Below are 13,751 nucleotides of genomic sequence, written 5' to 3' on the forward strand. Positions count from 1 at the left end.
TTATTTGTAGGTATGCAACTTATTTTAGCGTAATGTTTAAATTAGATTTTACTCCTACAGAACCCAAAGATCCATTTCCAAACATTCCTCAATTAACCCCAATGTACACAACACTGCCTCCATTCACCTGATAAATTGTGTGTACCAAGTTACGTCGGGGCGATAACTGATCACATCGCCGCCGCAGTCGCCACACAAGACGTGAATTTATCTAGTGAATTAATTATTAAAACAATAAAGCTGCTATTATTGATTCCCAAGTGGCAGTGAACGCGTATCACTTACAAAAGCTAGACCACACAGGACTTTGTCAATCGTCATCCTAACGTGCTACGATCAACCTAGAAACATTCTACATCGTGCTTTTACAAAACTTTGGACTTTCTCTTAACTTCATCTAAAATTCTAAACAGCATCCACTTCTTTGCTTTTGCTCAGTTTTATTCTGTGAAAGAAAGTTGTAGTCCTTAACGTTAATGTCGGAATGGACTTTAAAAAATCATATTGATTGTTAAATATGGATACAGAGGAAGAAACTCCGTTCCCGACGACCAAGGCGAAAGGTGGATGGCGTCGTGTGCTTGAACAACGATTGCCTATAATCTCATGGGCACCGCGTTATAACCGGTTGTCGGGCATTGCTGATCTGGTGGCTGGCATCACGCTAGGACTGACGCTGGTGCCGCAGAGCATCGCTTACGCTGCGCTGGCGGGGTTGCCTGTGCACTATGGACTCTACTCTTCGTTTATGGGTATGTATATCTCTCACTAGACTAAGAACCACTTGCACCAACCGCAATCGATGGCCTGCTGATCAACGTTACTCAGCAGAGAACTGTGAAACTTCTCATACCATTAATTTTGGTGGTCACACTCACAGACGGCGGTGGCCAAAATTTAAATATCACGCCAGAAGGGGCTATAAAATCAATTGAAGTGCAACTTATACTGCTCTAGGCTCCGACGTCATTTTTATCTGATTAAGTACGATAATGTTAAAATAGTATTTTATACAATCGTGATATAATGGAGAGCTTATCAGTCGAGTACCGTGTTTAGGCAACGAATCTTGCTGAGTTGCCTAAGTAAGGTACGAGATTGAAAAGCTTGATTATATCACTATTGTATACAATACTTTTTCTACGAGTCAACAAAATATAAAAAAAAACCAAAAGCTAAGAAGCGCGAGCAGTCGCGATACCTTCATACTCGTACGCGACCCGGCCCCCGCGCCCCGCGCCCCCGGCCGGTTGGTCAACGACACCTTCTCGTAACTCATGAGGCCCTGGTACTTGCTCCGCGCTTTCGATTGGTCAATTTCATTATAGTTGACTAAACTGTATCGAAATGAATATTATAGTTGACTAAACTGTATCCAAATGAATATTATAGTTGAGTTAGGGTCCCATAGTGAAAAAAGTATGCGATTTCACTTTGGTATACGAAGCCTTAATTCAAGCATTGCAGTCGACGAGTAGAAAAAGATTGTTTTAGCAGTCTATTTTTCATTTAGGGTGTACTTATCGTATGATCCACCCACCCACGTCGAAACCACTGAGCTTTTTTGCGTTATCTATGTTTTTTTTGTAATGAATAAATAAATAGAGAAAAACACATATGTCTTACATTCAATATCGGATTGCTCAATGTGAAAATGCTCTTAAGGTTCCGTCACACAGGCGCGTGTTCCGGGCGGGGCGTGAGCGTTTTATACATATGTAAAAGCGGCGCGCCCCGCTCACGCCTCGCCCGGAAAACGCGGCTGTGTAACGGAACCTTTAGACTTCAACCATATACCTACGTAACCTATAGTATAGTAAAATGACCTTATGCGATAGATAACTGTGATAATTGGAAATAGAGCATGTCAATATTGTGCCCAGCCCTCTGCTAAATATAGCTATCGCAAACTTTCCATAATATAATGCAACTATCTCGATAGCTTATTGTTCTGCGTTACAATGCGATTGTGAATATGGCAATATTTAATAAACTCCTTAGGAATAAGTACCTACGTACCTATGGATATTCGCAACTGCCATTGTGTCTCTCATACTCATAATCATAAATGACCCGTAGTTTAATATACATATATACGTACACACTAAATAAAAATACTCTCATATAAAAACATGTCTTGAAGGGGTTCTTAGGGGTTTAAATTAGAAGTTGCTAAGCGGGCGAGGTCTTCAAAATTACCTGGACACGCTCTTATTCTCTTAACAATAGAGTCGCGTCAAGATCATTTTGAACACCTCGCCCGCATAGCAACCTCTGTTGCTGACTGTACATCAGCAGTATAACTGAAGGCTGAAGTTGATGGCGATGACCACAGAACAAGTAGAATGGCGATGCGAGCAGGGTACGTGTCGCCGCCGGTTATGAGCAAACGCTCGCATGCTAGTACTCGCCCGCGCTGACCGAAAAACGTAAACATGCCTTTTGCGCCACAATAACGTTCAGTTCAGATTAAGAAGCCAGACATCAAATCTGTCTAAAGGAGGCGTATCCATTCACCAGGTACACAAGTTTTTACTACCGTTGCGCGAGAAATGTGGAAATGTGGAGAGGAACGAGCGGCGACACCGGTTCCGATACTAACTGCGCGCGATAGCCGTTCTAACATCTTTAATATGTTCTGTGGTGATGACGAATTACATTACCCTAAAAAATTGATAACCTTAACGCGGGCGTTTTGATATCAGCGATAGACCCGCGATTCACGTATCTTAGAAACCGCCGGCCAGAAATGCCTTATGTTAAAACTATCCGTTTCAATGTTACTATCCTTACCGCCTTAACAATTTAACATACATTTTGCTAAACATTACATTTAGAGTCTGTGCGGAAAGAAGTGTCGTGGAATGTATGGGGCCCAATACATAAAATACATTCCACGACTCTACTCGTAATATGTACCTATTTTCGAAATTTAAAAAATTTGCAATTCTATCAAAGCAGAATATTAACAATTTAACACATTTTTTCACTGACAGGTACGCTCCTATACATGTTCTTCGGGACTGTAAAGGAGGTGAGCATCGGGCCGACGAGTCTCATGGCGCTGTTCGTACTGCAGACCTGTCACGGGCTGCCCATACAGTACGTGGTGCTGCTTACGTTCCTGTCTGGAGCTGTGGTCATGCTTATGGGACTGTTGCGGCTTGGTAAGTTGATAAATTTGATTAAGAGACTTAGTAAACCCACCACACTAGCGTCTATAGAAAATGGTGTCGCCGCGCAGTTGCGCCACTGCTGCGTCGAGCAGCAGCAATAATAAAATATTATTAGTAGGTAATTCTGAGAAAAAAGCGTTTAAAGCTGGGAATTAAAATTTGGGTTTCAACGTAATCATTTTTAGGGTTCCGTCACAGAGGCGCGTTTTCCGGGCGGGGCGTGAGCGTTTTATATGTCGTACAAGCGGCGCGCCCCGTTCACGCCCCGCCCGGCAAACGCGCCTGTGTGACGGAACCTTTACGAATAGTACATAATTGCATGTAGATACTTATTTAAATTAGTTTTATATTCTCGTATGTAAACATTTTTGTGTGCGGCTGATAAAAAGGTGACTAGCTTCTTGGACAGCTGTTTGGTTTGGTGTTACGCGCAAACATCTGTACTGACGTTACATTTTACAAATACATTAGCAAATAATTACATTAAGATAGCGGTGCTTTATTCATTTAATTAGATATATTATGAATGGGCGGAGAAGAGTAAATACGTCCATCAGAGAAAAATTCCGCACCTACATTTCAAATATTTCGAAATAGCTGCGGTTACACGGTTAGTTACAAGATAAATGAGCGATAATTAATTCAATTTTCTAACCCCAAAGTTACCCTTAATTAAACCCTAATTCTCATGGCAAAAAGCGTTCATTAAAATTTTAAATAATGAATTTAAGTACTTCATCTAATTAATACTACATCACAATGAGAACTTTGTCCGAACAAAACCAGTTCACTTGTCCGGAACACCGCAAGCGGAGCATTCGCGCCCATAAGGTTCCGAATACACAGGCGCGTTTTCCGGGCGGGACGTGAGCGTTTTATATGTAAAAGCGGCGCGCCCCGCCCGTAAAACGCGCTTGTGTGACACTGACGAAGCCTATATGTCGCTGTTCAATGAATTTAATTAATACGAGTGCGAGTCAAGAGCCCATTCATCACGATATCGCAGCGGAAAGTTCTTTGAAACCTATAATTAGATATGTTGATGAGGTGCAACTGTCACTGCGACGCGTACACTCTAACCAAAAATCTGACTAAAGACCTATATTCTGTAGCTTTAAATGTCATGTACAATAACTGTAGGTGTCATTGCACTAGCATTTGAACGGAAAAAAAACTAAACAATCAAAAATTTTACAAAAACAACTTCAAAGAGCACTTAACAAACTTGGCAGTAAGGATGCAGAATTGCAACCTTGGCAATGAAGAAGCTCCATATTTGACGAAGCACTTGGCATGAAAATATAGCGTGGTCAGACTGTACATTCAATAAGAAGTAAAAAATAGAATCCTAATCCACAATAAAGATAACAAACAGTTTATTAATAGACTGTTTGTTTTGTTACAGTAGGTATTCATCTCAATAGCCAAATGACCAACACCAACTACTATAGTATAATCCTACATACTCTATAATACACAGCAGTCTACGATAAAAAGTTATCTTAGTATTTCGCTAATAGTCTGTTGTCTGCAGGTTGACTAGGTCGGCAAGTAGGTTTAGGTAATCAGACAGTGTTCTAGTGACACACAAGTGATGTTTGTAGCACGGTTATAAAGAAGTGCCAGACGACAAGCAAACAACAGGGTCAGGTGGATAGATGCTCTGTTGGTAGAATTGTACAGTCGCTATCAGTTACATCGAAGCAGACAAAGTGTTTACAAATATCTAATCAAAGCCTCTATTATCAAGACGTTAAAATGCATGTTAAGATATTGTTGAGCACCTTGGCAGCTCCGATGTATCTGATGGCAACTGATGTACAAAGCGTTGTGTGGTTATACATAATGTGCCAGAATACGAAAGAGACATTTCCAACAAGGTTTTCACAAGTCCTTAGTCCTGAATTTAGAGGCCCCAATACAGGTTTATCATTTTAAAAGTCAACAAAACCTTCCAGGGTTCCTAGTGGATCTAATATCGCCTTCAGTAACCAGCGGGTTCACGTCAGGCACCGCCGTCATCATCGTCGTGACCCAACTGAAGGGGCTGCTTGGTCTCAGCTTCTCTGCGGAGTCCATTACTGAGAACCTGGCAAATATTGTGCAGAAGTGGGGACAGGTGCAGGTGCCTGATGTGCTGCTGAGTATTGTGTGCTGCACGGTGCTGTTGCTGCTTAGGGTAAGTTATTGTAGGTATGCGATTTGCGTAAGATTATCACACACCAAGCAAACTGAAGTACAATTTAACTTGTAAAATGCGATGCCCTATGCACAATTCTAATTCCGTCAAGAAACATTATTTTTTATTTTTACATCATCATCTTCTTGTCCTGGCTTGAGGGAGCTTTGGTCCGCTCGGCTACTAATCCCACGAATTGGCGTTTACGAAAGCGACTGCCATTTTTCTACGAAGAGAACAAAATATAAACAATGAAGTCATTAATTATCCTTCACAGAAACTAAAGGACATCGACGTAGGCCCAAAACGCGCCGTCCTAAAACGAGCTCTATGGGTGATTTCCATCAGTCGTAACGCCTTAGTTGTCACGTGTGCGGCCTTCTTCGCGTACCACGCCTGCGACCATGAAAAACCATTCATTAAACTTTCTGGTATGTATCAAAGGAGTGCCTGGCGTCCGTTGGCTCGTTGGGTGGGCGATATTCGGACGATTGTGGGTCACTTCTGGATGAGATTGGCTCAGTACCGGGATAAGTGGCGTACTCGAAGAGAGGCCTATGCTCAGCAGTGGGCGATAAAAGGCTGATATGATCATATGATGATGATCATGAATCCTCTTCATTCTGTTTAAATAGCTTTAATAAACCCTCGTAGTGGCAGGATGCCGGAAAACGCTTAAAAATTAAGCTAATGCTAACGCTTAAAATGACACCTAAAGGTTCCGTCACACAGGCGCGTTTTCCGGGCGGGGCGTGAGCGGGGCGTGAACGTTTTATATGTAAAAGTGACGCGCTCTGCTCACGCGCCGCCCGGAAAACGCGCCTGTGTGACGAAGCCTTCAAGTCCTGTGACATCATATGACTTAACTTGTTAACGGTGAATACTTGCTTACACATTATTATGATTTTCTAGCCACTTCTAAGATCCACGAAATAAATTATTTTTAATCAGGTCACCAAGAAAGTAGTTTTTCAGATTAAGAAAAACAATGTTTAATCAGCCTCTTATTTTTTCCAGGCAAAGTAGAACCAGGCCTGCCGCCCTTCTCACTGCCACCATTCAGCGTACCTCACGGCAACGGCACCACGGGCTTCATCGAGATGGTGCAAGAGCTAGGCTCGGCGGTCATCATGCTGCCGATCGTCATGGTGCTCGCGAACATCGCCATCGCTAAGGCTTTCTGTGGGTATCTCTCATCTTTCTCTCTCTTAGCGTCTATCTCGCTCATTCAGCGTACCTCACGGCAACGGCACCACGGGTTTCATCGAGATGGTACAAGAGCTAGGCTCGGCGGTCATCATGCTGCCGATCGTTATGGTGCTCGCGAACATCGCTATCGCTAAGGCTTTCTGTGGGTATCTCTCATCTTTCTCTCTCTTAGCGTCTATCTCGCTCATTCAGCGTACCTCACGGCAACGGCACCACGGGCTTCATCGAGATGGTGCAAGAGCTAGGCTCGGCGGTCATCATGCTGCCGATCGTCATGGTGCTCGCGAACATCGCCATCGCTAAGGCTTTCTGTGGGTATCTCTCATCTTTCTCTCTCTTAGCGTCTATCTCGCTCATTCAGCGTACCTCACGGCAACGGCACCACGGGCTTCATCGAGATGGTACAAGAGCTAGGCTCGGCGGTCATCATGCTGCCGATCGTTATGGTGCTCGCGAACATCGCTATCGCTAAGGCTTTCTGTGGGTATCTCTCATCTTTCTCTCTCTTAGCGTCTATCTCGCTCATTCAGCGTACCTCACGACAACGGCACCACGGGCTTCATCGAGATGGTGCAAGAGCTAGGCTCGGCGGTCATCATGCTGCCGATAGTCATGGTGCTCGCGAACATCGCCATCGCTAAGGCTTTCTGTGGGTATCTCTCATCTTTCTCTCTCTTAGCGTCTATCTCGCTCATTCAGCGCACCTCACAGCAACGGCACCACGGCCTTCATCGAAATGGTCCAAGAACTAGGCTCAGTAGTCATCATGCTGATGAACGCCTTTCTGTGAGTATCACTGGTTATAGTGACGACCTGACGACTTATTACTAGTCATCAGACACTTAACTAGGAGAGACCTTTTTGAATAGAAAATAAATAATGTAGGTAACTCGCCTACTACCGTTTGACGCTACCCAACATGTTCTGTAATTATATCTATGTTAGTCATAAATTATAAACACACCTGGTAATTATTAGGGATAATTAATAAACCTGAGTCTAAATAGCACTGTCAGCTTTGTCCCATCTTCCCGACATTTGTAGTAAACTAAAGTTTGGATATTACGCTGACTTGAATTTATCTCTACTTTTAATCTGAAACGGCGCCCTACGTTACGTTTCAACGAACATATATATATATATATATATACGTATTTCTCGTTTTAGCGTCAGGCGGCCGCGTAGACGCGACGCAAGAAATGCTGACACTAGGCATATGCAACATGGCGGGGTCTTTCTTACATTCCATGCCGACCACCGGCGCCTTCACGCGCTCCGCTGTCTCGCACTCCAGTGGAGTTCAGACGCCAGCCGCTGGACTTTACTCAGGTAAAACAAAACCTTAAGGCTTGGCCAGACATAGAGCGCGACGCAGCGCCACGTCCGCGCCGCGTGATGCCGACGCGATGACTGTTCAAACAGGGTTACAGGGCGCGCGCGGACCGCGCTCTCAACACGCCCTCATCGCGCGCGCGAACGCGGCGCGGCCGCGCGGGAACGCGACGCGGCCGCGCGCCACCGCTCGCTGCCTAACGTCCGATCCGACTGATGTGATGTGACCCAGCGCGACGCGGCGGCCCGCCGCGTCCGCGCGGCGCAGCGCTGCGCGGACGCAAGGGGCCGCGCGGCGCGGGGCGCGACAGAAGCGGGGCGTGATACCGGCGGGACGCAGTCTGTTTGACGTCGGTAACCTGTTAGCATGTGCCGCGGTCGCGCGGCGCGGACGCGGCGCTGCGTCGCGCTCTATGTCTGGCCAAGCCTTTAGGTCCCTAAGCGGCTAGAGCAGGGATCTCCAAACTTTTTTACCTGGGGGCCATATTGCACCTCCACAAAGTTTCACGCTGGCCACCATCGTTTTTTTTACGCCGGAAAATCGGCTATCGTAAGACGAAGAAGGCCCACAGTTGACTACAGTGGGCGTCCGCGTTAGCTGTCCGCGGGCTGTGCTTTTGTGAAAAGAACTAAAAATACTTGCGGCGCCAAATAAAACTTAAATCTCTGACCTTACGCAGAACAGAATGCCTAATAGTAGATTCCTCCGTTCAGGTAGAAGCAAGAAAATAGCAGACTTACCTTTTTAGCCTCCACCAGACAGGAATTAAGGGAGGTTTTACTCACTCTTTCCACCGAGAGGATTTTTACTATCGGGATTCAAACACAGAAAAAAAATATGAAGTGCAATTTTAACTGTATCGAATTTGCTCAATAAATAAAGTTTTTATAATATTGTAATGAAAAATACACTATATTTGTTTGAGTTTTATTGATTGTTAAAAAAATTATAGATTTTTCTATATTTTTAACGGAATTTACAAATCGGAAATAAATTGAGTGAATGAATGAACAAAATATTGCCATATTATGAATTTACATTTACCCTGTTTTGTTCCAATATAGGAATAACAATAGTTATTCAACTAATGAACAAAAAAAGTGTGGATTATAAAATGCATAAATAAGTGTGATAAATATTTCAGCTGTCATCGTGCTAATGGCGCTGCGATTCATGACATACTACTTCAAGTTCATTCCAAAAGCCTGTCTCTCGTCGGTACTCATCTGCGCCGTCATTTTCATGGTATGTAACTATTTCAGAACATTTTTTTTCTACTCTCGTACTTTTATGTATTTGTCATTTAAAAGGTCGTACACACACCTTTAAATCCCTATGTTATAGTTGTCAAGATAAGTCTTTAGTCTATTCCCCAAAAAAGTATTTGTGCATACACGCAGTATCTTTTTGGTACTTTTACGATACTTCGTGTAATCACCACTTAAAAAATATTGTATGAAATATATTGTTGCCAACCTAATTTTAATTGTCATCTCTGACAGATGAGTACTAAGTGCATTGCTGCCAATTTACAAAATATTCATTAGGTTCTATAGTAGAAATAGAAACAATAAAATTGCTTCAGAAGTCAGAAACGCGCATGTGACACCCGTAATATAGCAAGATCCATAGACTACGAACACCGCTTAGCGTTGCTTGTTAGTCTCCATAGGCTACTGTGGCCAAAATCGAGAAAAAAACTGTCCAAAATTGTAATTTAACTAAGAGCAAGTACCAGGGCCTCATGAGTTTCATGAAGGTGTCGCTGACCAACCGGCCGTAGGGCGCGGGGCGCGGTGGCCGGGTCGCGTACGAATATGAAGGTATCGCGGCTGCACGCGTATCTTAGCTGTATACTTTTGGTTTGTTTACCTACATAATTATATGTCCTATATGATTCCACTTGTTTAAAGTATTATTTTTGTTGAATGAAAAATATTTGGTAAATTTACAAATTTTTTTTCAAAGTAAGTGCTTGGTCGTAGAAAAAGTATTGTATGCAACGTTGTTTAACTGAGTCAAAAAATACTCGTGGCGTCTTTATTAACAATTTTCGGCTTCGCCTCAAATTGTTACTCACGCCACTCGCCTTTTTTGACCTCTCTTAAACAACGGTTGCATAAAATACTATTATGTAACCGTATTTTAATACAATTTTATGAGTTATGCATTACAATTTTATTTATTAGTGTCATAAAATATTTTATATTGAATACTCATGAAGAAATACATATTTTTCTTTGTACTTAAATACTTATATAATTATTCAATAAATCCCTAACTCAGAAACTAAGCATGTATATTTTCATCATCATCATCACTGAGTTATGGATTTTTTCTTATAATAAAAAATCTGGGGTTGATCCTAGGAGGACCACAAGTTTCGCAGGCAGCCGACTAAGGAGAAGTGGTGTATATGTAAACCTTTACCAGTAATATGGGTAGACTTTGTAACACGACAATCTGTGACAATATTACATTCTTTTATACATATTTTTCGCAGATTGACTATGGTACGGTGTTGAGTCTATGGCGCACGTGCCGCTCGGAGCTAGCGGTTCTGCTGCTGACATTCGTTGTGTGCCTTGTGGACAGCGTAGAGCGTGCTGTACTAGTTGGCGTGCTGGCCGCCACCGCCGTGCTGCTGCGCGGGGTCATGCGGCCCGCGATTCACCGGCACACTGTGCAGGTCACTAAGAAGCTAAGAACCCTAGCATAATGTTGCGCGTGACATTCTTTCGCCACCAACATATGCTCAAAATGAATAAGCAATTTAATTTGGGAAGAGTTCTACACGTACAAGTAAATAGACCTATGTCAGTGAGACAAAATTAAATTTATATCTTCGATATACAATGTGCGCGAATCAATGATATTGTTAATGTCGATGATTACGGAAGATTAGGTAAAATTTAGAAATAGATTAAGTGAAGATACTTGGGAGAGGTCTAGGTATAACAAATGGCGGTAATGAGAAGGAATTAAGGGGTTACATAGATAGAGACAATATGTATTAGGAACATTAACTATAAAAAATGTATCTGCATCTCTCTGAAACTCAACTGTAAAGCTCCATTTAAACGGATCATGAACTTGCATCCAATTTTCGTTACATTGGGGATTTGTTAGATGTATTTTCCGATATTTTTTTTTTCTTGTATAATAAATTCCGATCGTCTTTTTTCCCTGTATAAAAATTTCCGCACGCCTTTTTTCCCTATAGATATATTTCCTGGTATATTTTTTTTCTTGTATATATAAATCTGAACGCCTTCTTTCCGTATAGACATATTTTCCGATAGATTTATTTTCTTATACACAAATATCTGAACGCCTTCTTTCCCTGTATTTTTGTTGTTTAACGAAAAATTTCATGGTCATTCATTTTACTAGGGGCAAAACTTCTTATTTGCTTGGACCCTGTTTGCAATCTTGTGTGGAATATTTTGTGTATCATGGTTAGTTATCTTTAAAGGAATTTTACCAATCAGTAATCAAATCAAACGAGTGAAACGTTGTACTTAGTTAGGCAAGAAACTTTAATAAACTTTTATGTTGTAGTGTAAGTAGGTAGTAACGTAAACGGGCAAAATTGCGAACATGCGAATACATATTATATAATTTTCTATCAAGAATCATATCTATTTTAAAATTTCTGATCAGGAAAAAAGACAGCCGGGAATTTGTCCCCTAGTAAAATTAAGGACTATAAAATATTGCATTATGTTAAAAAAATACAGGGAAAGAAGGCGTTCAGATATTTGTGTATAAGAAAATAAATCTATCGGAAAATATGTCTATACGGAAAGAAGGCGTTCAGATTTATATATACCAGGAAATATATCTATAGGGAAAAAAGGCGTGCGGAAATTTTTATACAGGGAAAAAAGACGATCGGAATTTATTATACAAGAAAAAAAAAATATCGGAAAATACATCTAACAAATCACATTGGGGTATATTTGGTCGATTGAATAGTTAAATTACGAGTAATATATATTTCATTTATTCATCTTAAGTCGCAATTATTATAAATTAATTGTACTCTATAATTTATCAAATATTGCATGCAAGTTCTCGCGCCGTGTAAATAAATTTAACAAAATTATTTTACAGGTGGGCGGCATAGAAGCAACGCGCGTGCGACCTACGCTGGCGCTAATATTCCTGAACATGGAATACGTTGCGGCCCGCGTGACCGCGGCTGCGCGGACGCGGCCTAACGCGCCGCTGTTGCTGGACTGTAGCGCGCTGTCGCTCATTGACGACGCCTCACGACAGGTAAACTTACAAATAAAAAAATGTTTAATTATTAAAATAAATAAAACTTATAACAACCAACAAAGGTTGGTTTGTACAACCAACAAAAGTAGTACAATTATCATTATCAACTCTGCCTTTATTATATGACCTACCTACCGCTGGGCGCAGGTCTCATATTATTAGATAAATCTAAGTAGTAAATTTACTACAGTTATAGATGGTCAAGCAGATCTTTTCAGTAAAAAAAGGCGCGAAATTCAAATTTTCTATGGCACGATATCCCTTCGCGCCTACATTTTTCAATTTTGCCGCCTTTTTCTACTGACAAGATCTGCTTGACCATCTATATGTCCATTTCGAGTGGCCATGATTTTCTCATCAAGAAGCTATACAGATCGTGCGAACACAATTTAGACTATCATGATTCAAGAAAACTAGAATTGCGAACGCGCCTTATACATTAGAATAGCAAAAGCTCACGACCATTTTTCATTTTGCAGGCATTGGAGCGTTTAGTCAAAAAGTTCAAGAGCGTTGACCAGAAACTGATCGCGTACAACGCGTCTCCGGAGGTATTAAAGAATCTCCAACGAGTTGAAGGCTTAGATCAACGAGCATTAAGTGCCACCACTGCGATGGAGGCGCTTACAGCTGTTTCTGAAACAAACGAACACATTGTCGAGACCACGGCGCTGTTGAAAACTTAGCCGATTGAATGGATATGGATTGAATGGATTGGATGGAACGAATGTAGCATTCCGAAGTGTTCTATGTGATAGCTTTAAGCTTCTGTAATAAAACCTTTGATATGATGTTTGACGAGTTTTAAAAGTTTTATGTGTGAAGTGTGCTGTGATTTTTAGACTAATATTAATTACCTAATCTTAACACAATCTCAGTATTTTACAACTTAGTGTTAATATAAACCAGGGACCCGTCCACCCCTTCCCAGAAAAAAGCCTTTAAGCGGCTTAGTCGTTTACCGAATAGCCCCAACGATTGGCTTTCCCTTTTATGAAACGCTTAAAAAGCCAAATGAATGGGTTTTAGTTAGCAACCGCTTTGGTAAGCAAAGTGATACAAAATACCCCTTCTAAAACCCTCGAAGGGGATACCGGGCGGGTCCCTGATATAAACAAGTAGTATGATAATAGTTGTAAGTAATAATATGCCAAAAATGGAAGTAAATGTAGGATACATTTTTAAGATGTAGGGTAAGAAAGTTTATAAAACGTATTTTTTATTTGTATAATCTTTAAACCATTGTATTTATAGTGTTGTACATAATACATAGTTATAGTGTCCACACTGTTAGAAGCATGGTTAGAAGTAAGTAAGATATAATAACTATTTAGTAATTGTCAATAAAAATCTTAACTTCACTAAACCTTTTTTTTACCCAGTACAAAATAAAAACTTTTATCCGGTTTTAATTTAGCTAGAAATAGTAAAATCCTTTTAAAACAGTCTGTAGATGCGACAATTTCACCGTAGGTAAATAATCAGCCAACAAATAAGGACGGGAATGGGACCGTTAAGTAATATAATATTTTCCTGTCCTACTAAGTCCTACTTTACCGTAATTTAATCT

General features: G+C 41.3%; 1 protein-coding gene across 1 annotated transcript; it reads left to right on the top strand.

Moving 5' to 3' along the window:
• The first annotated feature begins 453 nt into the window (after positions 1-453).
• On the top strand, positions 454-12,954 carry LOC134651265 (sodium-independent sulfate anion transporter-like). The gene is made up of 10 exons (XM_063506332.1): positions 454-752; positions 2,997-3,167; positions 5,135-5,355; positions 5,633-5,786; positions 6,373-6,537; positions 7,732-7,893; positions 9,042-9,142; positions 10,401-10,586; positions 12,014-12,178; positions 12,661-12,954. The coding sequence occupies exons 1-10, from the start codon at positions 518-520 to the stop codon at positions 12,865-12,867; spliced, it is 1,767 nt and encodes a 588-aa protein (XP_063362402.1). The 5' UTR covers positions 454-517; the 3' UTR covers positions 12,868-12,954.
• Positions 12,955-13,751: the final 797 nt, after the last annotated feature.

The sequence above is a fragment of the Cydia amplana genome, chromosome 9 (genome assembly GCF_948474715.1).
Source record: "Cydia amplana chromosome 9, ilCydAmpl1.1, whole genome shotgun sequence".
NCBI classification, from domain to species: Eukaryota; Metazoa; Arthropoda; class Insecta; order Lepidoptera; family Tortricidae; genus Cydia; species Cydia amplana.

What these genes read in the sequence shown, in the direction of transcription:
- LOC134651265 (XM_063506332.1), top strand. Translation starts at nt 518, where the DNA reads ATGGATACAGAGGAAGAAACTCCGTTCCCGACGACCAAGGCGAAAGGT. An exon ending in TCTGCGCCGTCATTTTCATG is followed by an intron (nt 9,143 to 10,400) that starts GTATGTAACTAT and finishes TATTTTTCGCAG; the next exon opens with ATTGACTATGGTACGGTGTT. An exon ending in TTCACCGGCACACTGTGCAG is followed by an intron (nt 10,587 to 12,013) that starts GTCACTAAGAAG and finishes ATTATTTTACAG; the next exon opens with GTGGGCGGCATAGAAGCAAC.